Here is a 19,010-nt window from a genome sequence, read left to right on the forward strand (position 1 = left end):
AAGGGTAGTAACCAGAAATCTGGATAATCAATTGGAAGGTCTGGTAGGGTAGCGTGAGGCTGACGATAAGGACAAAAAGATACGATGCGGGCGTGTTTAAAGCAGGTTCGGTTAGAAGTTGCAGTGAAGTTCCAGGTTTGAGGTAGTGGGATGACGGGGCGGGCAAATTACTAAGAGACAAGAAGACGAACTAATTGGCCCCCCCGATGTCCGTTACAAGTCCGTAGCCTTGGAGCTTAGGTATTAGAGACTGTAGTATAATTGTGCTATGTACAATTAGGTACGTGCATGAAGATAGAGAAATTTACGGTATACCCTTGGGTACCTAGGTACCTTATCTCGAGTCGAAATACATAGGTACCTAAGTACATACAACCGCCCGCAGTTACATAGTACATACACGTCGTATGTACAGAATTATTAGGTAACTTCCATAAAATAATCTCCGATCGCCTATTTGTCGTCACCTTTGGCCAACTTGCATATTCAAAGTTTACCTACCTACCTTATCCAGCAACAAGTCCTAAAAAAACAAAAGCACAGAATCTTTAATAGTCGTCAAAGTCAAACTGATGATATGATGCACGACCGCAGGTAGTGGTATATTACAGTTATATATCGCAACCCAGTAGCAAGAAGAAAAGGAAGAAGAAGCTACGTAATATTGTTAAAATTGATCCTTGAGACCTTGAGACCTTGAGGTCTATCAGAGCCCACCAACCCATCTCAACCCACCAAATCCTATGTATAAGACAGTCTCGGCTTTCAAGGAATATTTAATTCATACGACGCATGGGGTCATAATATTGAATTACCCAGACTTATCCTACGCTTAGTCGTACACTTCGAGACGATGGCAGGCAACAGCGATTTCGATATAGGCCAGCTCTCTCCGGAGCAGCAGTCCGCCCTCGAACAATATACACAGGTTACCGCACAAGATATCAAGGATGCGGTACCATTATTACAGAGGTCGCAATGGAATGTGCAAATAGCAATAGCGAAGTTCTTTGATGGAGAAGGTCCCGATCCCGTAGCCGAAGCTATGGCTACTCAGAACGATATTCCCCGACAAGCAGCGAGACACGAGAACTTGCAAGAAAGCTTCTCAGCATCTGCGCGGCCTTTCGGACATTCGCTACCACGGATCAGACCAGATCCTGCTCCGAGGATCGTACCGCAACCTCAGACGACTACTCGCCTACCCTTTGTCCTAACCATCCTATTCGCCCCATTCAACCTTGGATATAAAGCCGTCTCGACGCTCGTCCGCACCTTCATGTACATACTCGCATTCCTTCCCCCATCTATACGGCCCCGCATGATAACTACGAGCATGACGAGCGGGTGGAAGGGCACTATGGGCCGGCGCATGCTGATGCCGCGCGATACAGCCGCTCGGTTCAAGCGGGAATTCGAGGAGGAGTACGGAAATGACAGCCTGCCTTTCTTCGAGGGCGGTTTCGCGCAAGCCCTAGATCTAGCTAAAAAAGAGCTTAAGTTCCTCCTGATAGTGCTCATGTCACCCGAACACGACGACACGGAGTCCTTCACGCGCGAGACCCTACTCTCGCCGGACGTCGTCAACTTTGTCAACGACCCGAGCAATAACATCATCCTGTGGGGCGGCAACGTCCTCGACTCCGAGGCGTACCAAGTCGCCGCCGAGTACAACTGTACCAAGTTCCCCTTCTCGTGCCTGGTGTGTCTGACCCCCAAGGAGGGCAGCACCCGCATGAGCATCGTCAAGCGTCTAGGCGGTCCCTTGCCCCCCGCCACTTACCTCGCCGAGATCCAGACCGCGATCAACAAGTACGCGCCCGACCTCGCCGGCGCCCGCGCCGAGCGCACCGCTAACGAAGTCGCCCGCAACCTGCGCACCGAGCAGGACTCGGCGTACGAGCGCTCCCTAGCCCGGGATCGCGAACGCGCCCGCCAGCGCAGGGAGGCCGAAGCCGCTGCCGCCGAGGCCGAGAGGCAAGCCCGCGAACGCGCCAAGGCCGCGGAGCGCCGCGCCGCCCAGCGCCTGCAGTGGCGACGCTGGCGCGCGGGGACCCTGGCTCCGGAACCCGAGGCCTCCGCCGAGAACGTTGTGCGCCTCGCCCTCAAGATGCCCGACGAGGCGGGCGGGCGCATCGTGCGACGGTTCGCGGGCACGACGACGGTGGAGGAATTGTACGCCTTTGTCGAGTGCTACGACCTGCTCCAGGGGGGAGAGGCCCAGATCGACGACGACAACGACGTGGAGCAGCCGGAGGGCTACGAGCACGACTACAAGTTCCGCATCGCGTCGCCCATGCCGCGCGTCGTCTACGAGCCGGACGCCGCGTCCACCCTGGCCGATACCATTGGCAGGTCGGGTAACTTGATCGTCGAGAGCATCATCCCCGATAACGAAGAGTCGGATGACGATGGTGACGATGATGGTCTAGGTGCCGTGTAGAATAATAATTAAATTAAATAGAGTTGGGCAGACTCAACTCGTCTCAATAATAACTTTAGCAGAATAGAACAGCTACTATGCCAGTACGTACCTGGTACTGCTGTCATTGAAATAACCACTATTCACAAAGGCAGTGTGGAACTGGATTGCATCGGAACGTGACTTAGTATTAATGTAATGTAATGTATCGTGATAAAACCACCTGAGTGGGTGAGCTGTGCTTTTGTCCCAAAACCACTTTACTTTGATCCCACAAACGCCTCGTCGTCCGATGAGCACCCAGAATACCTTAGGTACCTTAGGTTAGGTAGGTATAGTTATACAAAGAGTAAAAAGTACGCAGTTAACGCGTATAACACCAAGCCTCGTCTAATAAGACGTTTCCGAATACGAGTTTTACAGTCAGTCAAGTCACCTTGTTTTTTTTACCCAGTTAACGTCCCCTTATATAGCATGCTACTGCTGTAGCAAAAGCTGTTTTCACGAGTTAGTTTTACAAGGGGGGCCTCTTCGTATATGTAACCCCAACTTATGATAGAGACGGGGGAAAATTCGACGGAGAGTTCGAGAGCAAAACACGTTTCAAGGAGCACAGCGCTGTATTAAAGAGTATGAGCAATTTTGAATATAGACCGACTATTAAATTTTTTGGGTATTGTTTACCTGTTTTAGCCTTCCAGTGGTTGGGTCCTGTTTCCCGTTTCCCTCCCTGACTTCTCTCTCTCTCCCACGAATATGCGGCGTGGTCGTGAAGGAACTTCTTGAGTTTTGTTCACAGACGGGAATAAATATTAGCAGTAGTGGCGAACACATCTCGTCTATCTGCCAATTACTGCCCTCGGGATTCTCCAGGCACGACTCGCTTCCTCTATCAGCAGCACATGGCCAGCTGTTGAAAAACGCACCGATCACCAGGCTAGGCCTTAATGACCTTGTTGATTATCTTTAGCAAACCTCTGATGAATGCGTGCAATCTGTTCGTCGACATTTACGCTCTGCATGTGGTTCATATGGGCCTGGCTTCTACCCTCGGGGTTGCCGTCGAAGCTATTCAGTGCTGCTCGCTTTCTTCTCGCCATCTCTTCTTCCGAAATTGGTTGTCCGGTGACGCCATCAAACAAATCTCCTCGCTGACTTGCGAATCGCTTCAAGTTGTTGGCAACGTCGGAATGTGACAGGTTCGTAGTCGCATATCGTGATTCGGCTTTGGCCTTCTGCTCTTTCCATTGAGGATCTAGTAACTCGATCCTCATATGCGCCTCTAACTCGTTCATCGGTATTTGCTGATGGCAGTTCGGACACAAAGCCATCTGGGTGCCTTGTCGGTTAGCCGCTCTCGCAGCAGCACGGGGAACATAATTCTCCTTGATCTTCATCGGAGCCGCGCCACCCTTTGCCTCAGCCTGGGCATGCTGCATACGCAAGCGAGCCTCTTCTCTTTCCCGAATCCGCTGTGTTTCCTCGTCCTCTTGAGTACCACCTGGACGTGGCGGTGGTGCCATCTGATACGCGCCTTGAGGAGCTGGTGGTTGAGCTCCCGGTAGATGTTGCGCCTGTTGGGCGGGGTGATGAGGAAGGTTATAATTTGGTGGTTGCGCATATCCGCCGTAGGCATTATCATCGTCTGTAGGCATCGCTTCCTCGATACGCAAGTTAGCACTGACTGAAATCCTAGCCTTCTGTTCAAGAGAAGCATATTGCAGTTCAGAGAGAGAAGTCGGTGGGGGTAGATTCGCTTGGTCGTCGGCTTCGGTAAAGACAACGGTTTCGACAACGACAAAGTCGTGCCAGTCGATCTGAGCGTAGGATAGTCGTTCCTTCTCTTCTTCCTCTTCCTTCTTCTGCTTCTCGTCCTCTTGGTGTTTCAGCCATTCAGCCCTTTGTCGGGCGCGGGTTAGGATGTGATATTTATCGTCGATATTGTGTTGAAGTTCAGCAATCCTCTCTTGCTGAACCTTTCCTCCTTCGCCATCGATGCCGCCAGCTCGTAGGAGCATCGAGTACTGATCGATAAGGTGCTGGAAAAAATTGTGAAGACTGTGGTTCGGTCTCAGAAAGTCAAACTGGTAATTACCAGCCTCTCTTTGGGAGAGAGTGGTCATAAACTGCCTGCCATTCTTTGCAACAAACAGCGCAGTCAGTTTCACAACTTCGAGATCCTGGGTGCTGATGTTGGGCATACGCGCGGAGAATTGGAAATCCGGAGGCTTGGGAGGACCAGCAGGTTTCTTTTCGACAACAGCAGCAGCTTCACCTGTCCTGCCTGCAGCTACAGCAGTACCGCGACCTTCTTTGATCTCACTTAATCTCCATAGATAATAAGGGTTGTATGGGTCGGTGCTGCTAAGAAAACTGAATTTAGGATTGTTCTTCTCTTTTTCTCGGACGCGATCTTCGAATGCGATACCATTTCGGGCGACAAATCCGGCTGTCTTCTCGAGGATAGCTATGGACAGGTAAGATAGGTCAGCTCAACGCGACTTTTAAAATAGAGGGATGATGATTAGACTTACTTCTAAATTCTTTGGGTGGTAAGACGACACCCTGAGGTGGTTTAATATCATCTAAAACCGCTGCTGCATCGCCATTAGTATCGGCAGCCATATTGATGGCAATTTCGGAGAGCCTTCCTCGAAGTATGCAGATTTAAACGCGATGGTGGAGGCTGCAGTAATTGAGGATTGGCTGATTGCGCGATGATGTCGTAGTGAAGAAGCTCTAACAAAATATCACAAAGGTCAGTTTTACCCATGTCTACTTAGGTACCTAAGTATTGTACGCTGTACCGTATTCGGACTAATACATGGCCCGCAGGATAAGCCAATCAAATAGCCAAATTGTAGGTACTTAACCTGGGGTTTCAAATCGCATTGGAACTTTTGTACCGTTAGGACCTAACTTTTTGGACTTTTCGATAACAGAACAGAACGAATTCGATAGTCAACCCGGGAGGATGCTAATATTTCTTTCTTTTTTTTGGATTTTTTTTCTTTTTGTCTCCTTATATTTTTCCATGAACAAAAAAATAAATAAATCCTTGTACATTTTGTATGTTTTCTCCAGTAAATTTGTATTACTTGTCTAACTTAGATCTTGTACCTATGAGATTCATCTCAATTCACGTACCTGGAATACGTCTCCATTTAGATAATGTATTCGTGTTCGTCAATTACGGAATTGCGGGGCATGTCGAATTTCCATTCGTTCCAGACCTTTAGGTGCATCCGTTAGCGCGGCTTTCACAAGGCTTGTAGCGAATTAATTAGCGTCCGTAGGTGGTAAAGGCAGCTGAATTCTTTTTTTGGGACCCCTGGAGCCAATCTGCCAATCTGGTTGAGGCCACTGTAGCATCAAGACCATTACGTGGATGAACCATGCAAATGAATTTTGAAGATTGCTGGTTTTGGGTGCAGTGTGCAGTGTGCAACTAAACTCGAAGCTCAAAAATAAATCTGAAGGTCGTATTCCGCATTCAACACCACGGCACCACCACAACACCACCACAGCACCACACCCCTTTAAAAATCACCTTCAGAGCCCTTCTCATAATCTGTTTCGCCGCATTTGCGCATTTTCGATTACTTGTGATTTTAAAGGGGGGGAAGTCTCTCAATATTCTTAATCGTCCCTCCTCTTTTGAATGGGATTTCCATTATCCTATAGTCTTATAATGATCGGTTCTACTTCTTGACTTTCGTTAATAAAACCTGAATTCACTTCTTCCGTGTCTTTTTTTTTTCCTTTTTTTTTTTTTGGCCGCGTAACGCAAAAAAAGGCCTTTTTGTTACACGGCCAAAGCAATTCAATTTCGGCCGTGAGCGGTTCCAGAAAAGTTCAGGCCACGAGAGGCCACGAGTACCTCTTTTCTTCCTAGCCTCGTCCCAATTTCCCAATTCAACCTCGTCCAAGTTTATATAGCTGCAGCTATTATCTCGTCTATCCCGACTCAACATGGCGAGGTCAAGTTCGGCCAAGCCACCCGCTACCAAAGGCGGTCCTTATACACCTCCGAACCCTAAGGAACATGTTAAGCACGATGACTATACTTCGGAGGGTGTCCAGGACAATGATGTCTTTCTACTTCCTTTCTCCGACTACCAGGTCATGATAATCCTGACTATTGTTGGTGCTATTGTGCGACTATTCCGCATCTACCAACCCTCTAGTGTCGTCTTCGACGAAGTACAGTAAGTTTTTCTACCGAGTTGTCCCCTACTATAGCATAGCTATGGAAGTTGCCGATTCTAATACCACTTACTCTATATAGCTTTGGTGGATTCGCGACAAAGTATATCAAGGGTAAATTCTTCATGGACGTGCACCCGCCGTTGGCGAAGCTACTTATCACACTTTTTGGATGGCTTGCCGGTTTCAAGGGCGACTTCGACTTCAAGGAGATCGGCAAGGAGTATATAGAAGCTGGTGTTCCCTACGTGGCTATGCGATTATACCCTGCCATTTGCGGTATTGCGTTGATCCCGACTATATTTTTGACTCTGAAGGCTGCTGGTTGTCGTACGGCTACGGCCGCCATGGGTGCCGCTTTTCTCATTTTTGGTAAGCTCTCTCTCTCCCCCTCCCCCCTCTCTCCTCTACTAAGTTCTTCATATCGAACCTCGCGCTCACCTATATCACAGAGAATGGTCTCCTCACCCAAGCTCGTCTGATTCTCCTCGACTCTCCGCTAGTCGGTGCTACCGCATTTACTGCGCTTGCCTTCACTTCCTTCACCAACCAACATGAATTGGGTCCTTCGAAGGCATTCGATGCGGGGTGGTGGTTCTGGCTTTTAATGACCGGCGTGGGGATGGGAATCACCGTCAGCATCAAATGGGTCGGCCTTTTCACAATTGCCTGGGTTGGAACCTTGACTCTTATACAATTGTGGGTGCTGCTTGGCGACACCAAGACTGTTACTCTTCGCATCTTTGCGAAGCACTTCCTGGCCCGTGCTTTCTGCTTGATCATTGTCCCCATTACCATCTACATGGGTATCTTCGTTATCCACTTTATCTGCCTTTCGAACCCTGGCGATGGAGATGGTTTCATGAGCTCCGAATTTCAGGCTACCTTGAACAACAAGGGCATGCAAGATGTGCCAGTCGACATTGCATTTGGCAGCCGTGTTACCATCCGCCATGTCAACACTCAGGGAGGATACCTTCATTCTCACCCCCTTATGTACCCCACCGGCAGTCAGCAACAGCAGATCACCCTGTATCCCCACAAGGACGATAACAACTTGTTTCTGATCGAAAACCAGACTCAGCCACTTGATATCAACGGCGAGCCCATCAACGGCACCGGCGCTTGGGACACTATGAGGAATATCACCGAGAACTACGTCAAGAATGGAGACGTTATCCGACTATATCACCTGGCTACCCATCGTCGTCTTCACTCTCACGATGTTCGTCCACCAGTTACCGAAGCTGATTGGCAGAATGAAGTATCTGCATATGGATATGAAGGATTTCCCGGTGATGCCAATGATCTGTTCCGTGTTGAAATTGCCAAGAAGCAGTCTCTCGGACCCCTCGCCAAGGAACGTCTCCGAACCATCCAAACCAAGTTCAGACTCGTCCACGTTATGACTGGTTGCGTTCTCTTCTCTCACAAGGTGAAGTTACCGGATTGGGCTTCTGAGCAGCAAGAAGTTACTTGTGCGAAAGGTGGTACTCTTCCTAACAGCTTATGGTATATCGAGTCGAATGCCCACCCGCAATTAGCGAGCGATGCTGAGAAAGTCAACTACGCTAACCCTGGGTTCCTCGGCAAATTCTGGGAGTTACAGAAGGTTATGTGGAAGACTAACGCGGGTTTGGTTGAGTCTCACGCCTGGGATTCTCGTCCCGAATCTTGGCCGATCCTCCGTCGTGGTATCAACTTCTGGGGTAAACACCACCGCCAGATCTACCTCATGGGCAACCCCATCGTATGGTACACCTCTACTCTTGCCGTTGTTGTTTACGTGCTCTTCAAGGGTATTGCGATCCTTCGATGGCAACGCAGCTGCAACGACTACGAGAATCTCACCTTCAAGCGATTCGATTACGAGATCGGAACCTGGGTACTCGGATGGGCTTTCCACTACTTCCCCTTCTTCTTGATGGGACGTCAACTTTTCTTACACCACTACTTCCCTGCGTTGGTCTTCGCCGTCCTAGCATTTTGTCAATTTGTCGACTTCGCTACAGCTCGGTTCGCGGCAGTCAGAGGGAACGCTATTATCAACAAGGCCAGCGTGGTGGCCCTCTTAGCCGTTGCTGCGATCGTATTTGCTCTATATTCACCCCTCGCATATGGAAATGCCTGGACTAAGGCTGAGTGCAATCGTGTCAAGTTGTTCAACACTTGGGATTGGGACTGCAACACTTTCTTAGAGAGCGTAAGTATCCCTCCCCATGGCATGCCGTCAAGAGAACGAGTTTGAAGTTGAACATTCGTGTTCCCATTCCTATTTGGATATTGGTTACGGATATAAAATTGCATATATGAGGATTTACAAGTTGTCAATTAAGCGGTAGACTAATTCAGATCTCTTGTATAGTACGAAGCATACACAAGCCTTTCAGTTCCAGTCGCCCAAACCTCTCAACCCGTTGTTGACAACAAAAATCAGGCACCAAAACCCGCAGCTGATAACAAGCAAGACGCCGCAAATGCAGGTATCTCAGGTGCGCCCAAGTTCGAACCCCAGGGTCAAAAAGTGCTTAGTCGCGAGGAGCGAGTCGAATATCGAGACCAAGATGGCAACCTCCTCAACGAAGAGCAAGTCAAGGCTCTCGAAGGCAAAGTCGAATTCAAAACCAAGTACGAAACGAGAACGCGCGTGATAGACGCCAATGGAAACGAAGTCGAAGTGCCAGTAGACGAGCTGGCCGCTGCAGGCGTTGCACCACCTCATCCCGACGTTGAGGGTGCTAACCAGGAGACTAAGAACTTAGTGAAAGACGACCCTATTCCTCAGGAAGCATCTTCAAGCAAGGACGGTGAAAAGGAAGCTGAGAAGTCTGTTCCTAGGCCGGCTAGCGAGGGCAACGAGGCAACCAACTAAACGCCTCGGTTCGTCGTTCCTAATTTGACCTTGCGTCTTTTTTTTTTTTTTTTACGAAGTCATAACGCAGAAAATCTCCACTGATGTTGGTTCATCCAAAAGTAGAAGAGTCTAGCAGAGCGAGCGATGTCGTTTGCCAAACTCATGTATATCACCATACTAATGAAGATGGCGGAGGGGAAACTTTGGGGAATGCGGTGCAAAAAAAGACTAGGAGGGATATTGGAGTGATTGTCCTGCGAAGGCAACTTAGAACCATGTCAGTTATACTTGCCGATCCTAGCTTATTTCCTTTAATCTGAAGATTTTGATATGTCCCCAAGTGCCGTGTATCAAATAGTTGTCGTATTCTCTCCGTGATGCCAGTACGAAGATGGTCAGCGTCATCACGCATAGCAGGCGGGCCATCGTATCTCCAACTCCAACTACAATGCCTAGCTTCGACGGGCCGAGGCTCTGTTATACCAACGCGTGTATGCGCAACTTGATGTTCCCAATCGCTGCAGGCTCCGTCTAGGCATCCAGATAATACGTGAGGCTCACTCCGACTATCGCTCGTCAGGTTTATCATTCCCTTACCCAGTAAAAAAGTACACTGCATTCCCCTCACCGCCGTGTATAGCATATGAAGCTCTATTGAGAGAAATAATAGCTCGTGTAGTGTGAAGGTTAACCAATGATATTTGTCTTTCAAAAACTTCGGATGTAGTTTGCCACCAGTAAAAGGGGGATGCCCGAGTTAACCCAGCTGTTTTTCATTCAATAGCTTCCTGCTCCAGATTCCACGCGGCAAGGCGAGGTTTATTAGTGTATGAAATTAACGTCGACTCTTCTTCGCCCTCGACGTCGCGGAGTACCGAAGCGTACATTTCCTGCCTCTGCGGCGCCGCAAAGCAGACGTTGATATTACGCAGAATTGGGTCGGAGCCCGGACCTCTGGGCTTTGAATTGTGCCCATTGCTACGAGTGCCGCCATATTTCCGGGATACTATGCGTAGGTATTTTACGCGCCTATCCATGAACGGCAGTCTTTTGATGGGCTTACAGCATATTCGGGTGGATCCGCGCAGTCGTCAACTGCTGCTACTCCTCGGCGTTACTTCTGTGGTACTTGTGGCTGTCATGTATTCCGACGCTCTGCTAATGGTAGTAATGGAGCCCATGAGCCTCGTGAGGTAGTTACGGGTACAATCATCGGATGTATTGGAGCGGATGGAGTAGGATGGGAAAGAGGAGCCGCTTCTGAGGTATGCCCTGCATATCAGCATCGCCAGCACCAAAGACGGCGGTCTGTCCTCCTTTATCAAGCTCACCTGGGAGACCTTCCCATCTACTACTACTACTACTACTCCTAGTAACCAAACCATCAACAGCGAAGCCGGAACCGGAACCGAAAACAGCAAACCCATCCTCGAAGCCCACTGCCACTGCCGCTGCAACACAGCCCGGTTCTCCATCACGCGCCCCAACGCCGCGAGCTACCTACCTACCTACCTCCCCGACCCCAGCTTCTCGGACCTCGTAGCTCCGCCCACGACCTCCCCGAAGGACGTCGGTTGCTGCCACCCCACAAGACGACAAGTGGTGGCTGCGCCCCGCGGAGCGCGGGGGGTCCCGCTTCGACGCGCGCGTGCCGCTTCGGGATACAGGCGTGGGTGTTCGTGCCCAGGGGTATGTAGTATATTCGTTCTGCTCCCTGCACCAGCCCCCCCTCCTCCTCCTGCGCTTTCGGTTTCAAATTCCCCTTCCCACGCTCTTCTTCGCATCGACTTTCCCACCCTCCAGCGGACTTACTTACCCCCTCTTCCCCCCTCCGCTGCGCATTTACGAGAGCTCCCCCGACGTCTTCCGCGGGTTAGGCCCGCGCTGTGGGGCCGCTGTCTTCTGGCACGATGGTTCGCGGCCGGAGCTTAGCGATGTGAGCGTGGGGTTGCTGGCTACTTCTGCGGATGAGGGAGAGAGGCAGGGGGGTGGGGAGGGGGGGATGGGATGGATATATGAGGGCTCGGAATAGGGGGTTCGTTTGTAAATAGTACACGGGGTTTAGCCGGTGATGTACCGGATTAGTAATCTATGCAACGTACATAGGGGCTGGGCTGCTGATCGATTTCCCATTTATTTAACGTTTATGACAGGCTACATTTTAGGTATACAATACCGGGAATTGTTTAATTCCCTACCTACCTTAGGTACGTATATTGATTAGGATTAACTAGAAACACACTTCAACATATAAGGCTCCAAGGCCGTCACGATGGGTGACCTCCTTCTCAACCAGTAAAACTTAGGCCTCCTTACTTCCAATCTGTCTCAAAGAACAGATGTATAGGATAGGGATAGACACATGCACGTAGATATACTTCACAATCACTTATGCTTTTAGTCTAATTGACGCTATCAATCCTGTAGATATATTACGTGTTAAGCTCTGGTGACCCTACCGTTTAGAACATACCCTAGAATAAATCCGACCATCGCTCAGCAACCTTGAAGATGATCACAGGATCAGATATTAGTTAATAGCTATCTATGTACGCACTTATTGTATGGTCTCCAGAAGGCTAATACCTGTGTTGATAATGATGAGCCTATACAATTCCAAAGGTATGATAAGTACCTAAGTATGTCCCCTTTATTCAATGAGACCATTCCATTTATTCATTAAAGGTGCATTAACCTTAGCCTTTCGAGGTATTTGGTCACGCCGGACAGGAGGATCAAGAATTTCGGCGTGAATAATATAGGTACCGTAGGAGAGACGTAGAGTTTACTAGGTAGAAAATGGGACAACACAGAAAGGCGTGTTGGTTAGTCTTTAGGTTCCCTAACCCGCACCAAAAAAAAGAAGGTTAAGATTAAGCTAAATACCAACTTTTTTTATAAAAGAAATTAAAGAAAGAAAAAGAAAATCGAAAAAAAAGAAGTGGTCCCAGACAGGCTCGAACTGCCGACCTTCGCATTACTAGATATTTCGAAACGAAACATTAGTACGACGCTCTGAACCAAACTGAGCTATGGGACCTTGGTTATGATTTAGGGATTGGTAATAACCTTTATGTAGCACACATGGGAGGAAATTGTTTCAAAATTTTGAACTGTACCTAGGTAAGGTACGATCCGTAGGTACCTAATCTAATGTACTTATATCCCGGCTCTACGTCACCTACCTACCTACCTACCTTATATATACTTTCGTATGTGCACGTGTGATGTTGGGAAAGTGCATGTAAACCCAATCTCTACACAAACAGATTACCTATGAGCCATCTAAGGACCAGATAGAGTAATGCTATAGGCAGGTGGGAGACGGAATGCAAAAGGCAGGAAGTGGAGGAGGATCTCTTATGTCAAGCGGAACTCTAGCTCTGTCTCCCTCGAAGGGGGTACTCTAGACGAAAGGATGTATCCGCTCGATGCCATGTTCGCGGAAGATGATATCTCTTGCTCTTGCCGCAATAAGTCTGCTATGTATTTCCTCGCGTTGTCGCTGAAGAAGTATAGATAATTTAACGCTCTTCTGACGGACTACCGCTTTCTTGGCTATTTAAAGGGGTTTTAAATATGTGTTTACCATATCAAAGCGTTCTAAAATATCAGGTTATGCCCGTGATAGATGTCGTATACAGAGTGAGTGTTAGGAACGTAGTATGCTGTCTATTGTAGATATCTACTAACGCCTAACTTTCTAACATCCTTCAAGGGAGATGGCTACCCTTTATATAGACAATAGATCCTTACAATATCCACATATCCCTGACATGAAAGCATTCTATTTATTGCCTATTTTTATGTATTCGACCCAGAAAATGGAAGGCCATTGTCAGGAGTCTCACTTGAGACTCCTGACATAACCTCGCTTTTACAGGTGGATCCCTCCTACGCACTTTATACTGCTAGAGCTCATGTCTACCTACCTAAACTATTACCGTTATTTTGGGCCTCTAAATGGCATTAGAGCATAGATTAGGCACGTGAGCTCATGCTCTGTCTCCAAGAAAATAGATAAACTTATATAATGTATTATAAGTATATATACAAATAAACGATAGCGAAGCCATGGTAAAATGTAGACCTTGTTTTTTCCTAATGGTTGCTTTAGAAGTAGGTGGATGTTATATTAGTATATAACCATTGTAAGGGCTCTGAAGATACCTACCTGGTATCAAACTGCTACGTCTCCAAAAGGTACAACGTTGTCAACTCGAGTGGTTGACGTTGCCATGTCCACCTATAATGACCTTCACGGACAGTACCATGATAATAGGCATTGTATAACAACATAAAATAGTTTTATTTGTAGGAAAGAAGAACTCGAGTAAAACTACCTAAGGTAATTAGGTATCATGCACTCCACCCTTTAGGGATTTATCATCCTCTCTAGCCGTCTCAGATCATACAAATCTCACGAAATATTTCAAGCATTGGCGAATATGGTACAGGGGAGTGTATCATGGCCCAGTCAGAATACAAAAGAAAACATCGACTTTGATGTCTATAAAATTATAACACGATGGTTCCGACTGCTTACTCCAGATAGCGTTTGGAAAAGGAACTTCTTATCAGAGTACATAACACCGCATCCCGTTTCCGTATCCGCAAAGTGAACATAGACCGGCATGAACGACATCTTCTCGGCCGCCGTCTCAGGGGGGGGATGATTCTGGGAGGTCTCGGAACGGGTCTCTGAGCCGGGATGAACCGGACACGACACCGGGAAATCCGGCATCACCCGAACCCCGGGTTAAGTCGGCCTACACGGACACATGAGAATCCCATTCACCTTGCCTGCTGCTAAGCATGCAAGGAGGTCACGGCAGCCTCACCTCAAATGCTCCTGAGTAATATGTATTAATCATATCTATCCATTTCGGGTTTAACCAAAGCAAAGTACTCACTAAGCCGAACAACATCCGGCTGAACCCCCTTAGAAGATATCAACATCGGCATCGGCATCTTCATGCCGAGTTACTCTCCGTGGCGTTTTTTTTTCCAAAGGGAATTCCGAGGAGAAACTAATCTGCAGTACCTCACCCCACGCGAAGCCATCACATGTCCACGCCAAAAATTATCCCCCCTCCCCCTTCCCCTTCCCCATCCCTTCCCTCCTTCTCCTCTACCAATTCAGCAGTACGCGATCCGATACCATATCGCCGACAGCAAGGAGGAACAATCCAGGGCTAGAGCCAGAGTCATCACTAACCGCCATCTAGCCCTAATTCATCAAGGAATCTTACCGTAGCACCGAAGGAAAGGAACCTAGTTCTAGAGCCCCCCTCCCTCTCCCCCCTTCCTTTCGACCTTCGAGTAGGCATACCTCGCAGATCATCCCCCATCCGGGCCAAGCGAACCGCAAGGAAAAGCCGGTCCAACGCTACGGGACAAATAGCCAAGATGGAACAAGCTTTTTTCTCTTTTCTTCTCATGCAGCATCGAGAGCTAACCCGGCAGGCAACTACCTAGCACTGCTACCTACCTACCTAGCCTACGTAGTAGTATATACTACCTACCCACCCACCCAAGTTACGGTAGATAGTCACTGCGTCCTACCGGTATATGGGGCTGCTAGTCCAGTCCATGTACGAACGGTTGCATTCGACGCAATGCAAACAGACGCGTTGCATGGACGACATGTACGGCATGCGGATGGACGTGCGTATGTATGCACGTATATGTGCGAGGTAGGTATGTATGTAATTTATATATATATATAGGTATATATTCGATGTATAATACCACACGATGTACTTATTCATCTACCTATCCGGCTAATAAGTGGCGACAACCGTAGCAGCCCTACCTACCTACCTCCTACATGGGGTGGACAGAAGGGTGTCATGACATGACAGGGCATGGACATGGACATGGGAGTTGCGGCGTCGGAGACGGAACCAGATGAGTGGGAAGAAAGGCAAAAAAAGCAACAAAAAAACCTAAGGAAAAAGGAAACCCTGTATTGTATTGTATTGTAACTAACCACACTACGTAAACCAACAAAGCCCCGATCCGATGCGTCCAGCTCGAAACAGCAAAGACGCAAGTTTTCCTGTAGCGTAGCGTGGCACACCGACGTAGGCAGGGCAGCAGCAAGCGCACAGTCGTTCGTTCATCAATTACCTGCCTACCTACCTACCAACCTCTAACCTAACCTTAACTAACCTAACATAACCCCGTACGACACCCACACCCTACCCTCCCTCTCGCCAGATCCTTCCGTAATCCACCTCTCGCGCGAAAAGAAGACGAGAGGGAGGGGAGGGAAGGCGAGTGAGTTCAAGGATACTTGCCTTTAGATACCTACTTATCTACCTAACCTAGGTACCTAGGTAGTTATTATAGCTCAACCCAATTACTTCTAGTTAGGGATTCCCTATTATAACTCAATTGGTAAGGGGTGGAGGACGGGGGGAAGGGGCAGCAGAAGAAAGCAAAGGCCTCGTTGCCCATTTGAAGTTCAAGGTATGTAATAGAATTAGTACCTAGGTAAGTTTGGGTAATAGGGTACCTAAGGTAACTACAATATTATGTACAGGTAGGTAGGTAAGTATGGCAACACGGCCCACGAAAGCTTGGTTTGTGACGGCGAAGTCTCGAGGAAGTATCGAGGACTTTTAGCGGGATCTTCCGTCGAACCTCAGCTTCGAGACCGTGAGTATACACTACACATGCTACATACGACACGGCACGGGAAGTAAAGTCACGCTGCTCACTGGAGTCACCCGTTTATCACTCGCCCAACGCCAGGCCAGGCCGCCCTTTACCACGTCTAGTTATGGGCCGAAGATCTCACACGCATCTAGGTAAGTGCGCTTGGGGTGGAATTACGCAGGTAAAGCAGACAGGAGGATGAGAATCCACAGCATTATGGATACAGGCTGGGTGAATGAGACTTTCTCAACAAAGGCGCTCATTTCACAATCTGCTGTCGTTGCAGCCCGTGTCGTGTTGGCAATATACAGGTTAGGTAATGTGATCTATATATGATATAAGGTATCTACCTAAGGTAGGTAGGTAGGTAGGTATGTATGTGGTCCTAAATCTACCACCCCGTCTGTTTTCGCCTCAAGATGCGGCTCACTTGGCGTATCGTTGCCAAGGCGCCCGACATCTCGCCAACACCCGTCTTGCAGGCTGGGCATTCGAGATTCCGGGGACTTTTGGGCCGGAAAGCGACCTGACAAGCCGAGAGAACCTTGTCTAGACTAGACTTTATTCCCATGATAGTGACGTCGCCCTTGACGTGGGAGATATCCTGTATCGGATAACCTTCATATCTGACTAGGTAGCTTCCGTACCGTATTGCACCATGTTATTAAACTATGCGTGATTGTCAGACACACTTTTGAGGATTGATATTGCGTATGCGCGGAGGGATGTCTCGACTTGCAGTTACACCACGTATGTACGGGTCCCTATGTACCTCGTCAGAGAGGACATGCGTGTGACTATAGATACCCACTAGAAAGGATATCCTGGCCGATGAGAGACGATCTATTCATCCCTACTTAACATAGCGTACCTCTTCACTGCACGCATACAGTATCCTGCCCCGTAAGCTACACTATCATGCGCTTGTTTCAAGTGATAAACGTAACAAATAACCCTCAGGTACCGTAGCAGCGGCAGTGCCGGGATCCAGCATAAAAAAATAGAGATATACTAGTAATAAGCCGATGCTAGTTCGCGTTTGGAAAGCCGGAGCAGAGCACCAGGAAATGCCCCCCCAAACTATTTTAATAGCCCCCCCACGCAGGTGGGAGCGATACAGTTGGAATCCAACCGTGTTGGGGTTGTATCTACCTACGCATGATCACCCATTCCAGAGGAAGAAGAAAGCCGCGGCCCTACTTGAACGGGATCTGAGAATTTTTCTGTGATGGTACTCTAGCGGGAGCTCACCCAGAATGCGTGAGCAGTCAGTTGTAAATTAAATCGCGATGTCATAAGATGAGATGAGATAGAGACGCATGTCTGTCAGTCTGTGTCCGTGTATGTCTGTGTGTGTATGGATGGATGAGCAGACGCATGTAAAGCGGTAGGTAACCTAGGCATGTACGTAGTAAGCCAGGAGGAATTTGTGTCGATAATGACGGATCGCCGATTTTTGCTCCTTCGAAAGGCCGGGCAGGTAAGCTGTAACCGTACCCCCCTTTCCCTATCACTTTCCGTATTACCATCCAATTCACACCGGCTGTCTTTTCAAGAGCTCGCAGACGGGATGTAGGGGAAAATCCCATCGTCACGGCGGGCACGAATCACACACAGGGCCAGCCAAAAAACAACCCCTCGCCAAACCACAATCGAAAGGGGAGAGGGAAATGTCCGCGCGGTGCGGCAAAAGCGGCAACAAGCGCGGGAAATGGGAATATATTCTAATCAACTAACTAGCAATTAGCTGTAAAGAACTCAAAGGAGCCCCGAAGAGGACCCAAAGGGCTAGTTTAGGTAGTAGGCCTTAGTAGGTCTTAGTAGCCTACATATGAGTTGTGAGTTGTTAGCCGGGATCGGTACCGGTACCGAGACGGGGGATAAAAGGTACTACTGTTAGGTACTACACGTGTATGAGCATAAGCGTAGTAGATGTGTTTTTTTTTTGTTTCTTTTCGGACGGGGTCATTGGGCTATTTTCATTATCTCCGTTATAAGCAGTCAAGATTTTCAGCAATGTTACTGTAATTGCCATTATTTATTATCAATCCATCTTTTCGCGCCGCGGCAAGTAACCAAAGGACATGTGCCCGAATAAGAAAAGAAAAAAAAAAAAGAGAGAAAGAAAGCTTGCCAGCAAATGGAACATGCGAACGAAGGCCTTCTCCCCCACACGTGGTAACACAGCAGTTTTCCAGCGTTCCTTCTCCTTCTCTTTCCCTGCTTCTGGTCCCTGCTTCTGGGTAGGTGGGTTACCGCATCCGGTTAGATTTTATGTCGAAGCGGAGGATACGATTGGTCAGTTAAAAGCGCTGGGTTGACATAAATTTGGTATGTTGTACACACGATTCGTGTATACCTAATTATACGCATGTACCTGCTCTGCTGTTGTTAGATTGCAGCAAAAGATAGTACCTACCTAAGATAGTGCCATATCGCCTAATAAGCAGGGAAGGGGGGGAGCAGGGGAGCCATTTTTATTTTGTTAATGCACCATGCAGGTTCTGCATTTGCGAAAAGGCTTGTTTGTCCTTGGCTGCTACGCTAAGGCGATGCTGAAAGGGTTTTGGAATGGACAACCCAGTTTGAGGGACGGGCGGGAACGATTGATTGGATGGAAAGGGACGACAGCTAACGAGCGATGGAGACTCGTTCGTGTGGAATATCCGTACGCCCGGGAATAATGAGGACATTACAGGTACCTTAATGTACCCTAGGTACCTGTTAGCACTTAGCACTTCTAAGATTTGGCATTGGCAGACCTCTGACAGACGCTTGACTTTTGTCTAACTAGCGCAACCCACAGCAGCTAGCTTACGGTCGTTTTTATCAGCGCGAGAGGCCGACGCCGACAAAATGCTTAGG

General features: G+C 48.4%; 4 protein-coding genes and 1 non-coding gene across 5 annotated transcripts; 3 read left to right on the top strand and 2 right to left on the bottom strand.

Annotated features, from left to right (window-relative positions):
* The first annotated feature begins 477 nt into the window (after positions 1–477).
* On the top strand, positions 478–2,575 carry F4812DRAFT_9015 (UBX-domain-containing protein). The gene has a single exon (XM_047939526.1). It carries the CDS (start codon positions 854–856, stop codon positions 2,441–2,443), a length of 1,590 nt encoding a protein of 529 aa, XP_047794643.1. The 5' UTR covers positions 478–853; the 3' UTR covers positions 2,444–2,575.
* Positions 2,576–3,366: 791 nt separating this feature from the next.
* On the bottom strand, positions 3,367–5,047 carry F4812DRAFT_454144 (Pre-mRNA splicing factor PRP21 like protein-domain-containing protein; the record flags this gene model as incomplete). Its single annotated transcript, XM_047936586.1, has 2 exons — positions 3,367–4,889; positions 4,957–5,047. The coding sequence occupies 2 exons, from the start codon at positions 5,045–5,047 to the stop codon at positions 3,367–3,369; spliced, it is 1,614 nt and encodes a 537-aa protein (XP_047794644.1).
* A 728-nt stretch (positions 5,048–5,775) lies between these two features.
* F4812DRAFT_408448 (glycosyltransferase family 39 protein) lies at positions 5,776–9,553 on the top strand. Its single transcript, XM_047932368.1, has 4 exons — positions 5,776–6,630; positions 6,711–7,000; positions 7,081–8,831; positions 8,994–9,553. The coding sequence occupies exons 1-4, from the start codon at positions 6,395–6,397 to the stop codon at positions 9,498–9,500; spliced, it is 2,784 nt and encodes a 927-aa protein (XP_047794645.1). The 5' UTR covers positions 5,776–6,394; the 3' UTR covers positions 9,501–9,553.
* Positions 9,554–9,863: 310 nt separating this feature from the next.
* F4812DRAFT_464448 (uncharacterized protein) lies at positions 9,864–11,514 on the top strand (the record flags this gene model as incomplete). The annotated part of the gene is made up of 3 exons (XM_047938341.1): positions 9,864–10,670; positions 10,722–10,948; positions 11,049–11,514. The coding sequence occupies exons 1-3, from the start codon at positions 10,491–10,493 to the stop codon at positions 11,512–11,514; spliced, it is 873 nt and encodes a 290-aa protein (XP_047794646.1). The 5' UTR covers positions 9,864–10,490.
* A 910-nt stretch (positions 11,515–12,424) lies between these two features.
* Positions 12,425–12,522, bottom strand: F4812DRAFT_t17. The gene has a single exon. It is a non-coding gene; the product is annotated as a tRNA-Ile (tRNA).
* Between the last annotated feature and the right edge of the window lie 6,488 nt (positions 12,523–19,010).

This window comes from Daldinia caldariorum, assembly GCF_022478825.1.
Source record: "Daldinia caldariorum strain CBS 122874 unplaced genomic scaffold F4812scaffold_1, whole genome shotgun sequence".
NCBI lineage: Eukaryota > Fungi > Ascomycota > Sordariomycetes > Xylariales > Hypoxylaceae > Daldinia > Daldinia caldariorum.

What these genes read in the sequence shown, in the direction of transcription:
- F4812DRAFT_408448 (XM_047932368.1), top strand. Translation starts at nt 6,395, where the DNA reads ATGGCGAGGTCAAGTTCGGCCAAGCCACCCGCTACCAAAGGCGGTCCT. An exon ending in GTCGTCTTCGACGAAGTACA is followed by an intron (nt 6,631 to 6,710) that starts GTAAGTTTTTCT and finishes TACTCTATATAG; the next exon opens with CTTTGGTGGATTCGCGACAA. An exon ending in GCAACACTTTCTTAGAGAGC is followed by an intron (nt 8,832 to 8,993) that starts GTAAGTATCCCT and finishes TCTCTTGTATAG; the next exon opens with TACGAAGCATACACAAGCCT.
- F4812DRAFT_9015 (XM_047939526.1), top strand. Translation starts at nt 854, where the DNA reads ATGGCAGGCAACAGCGATTTCGATATAGGCCAGCTCTCTCCGGAGCAG.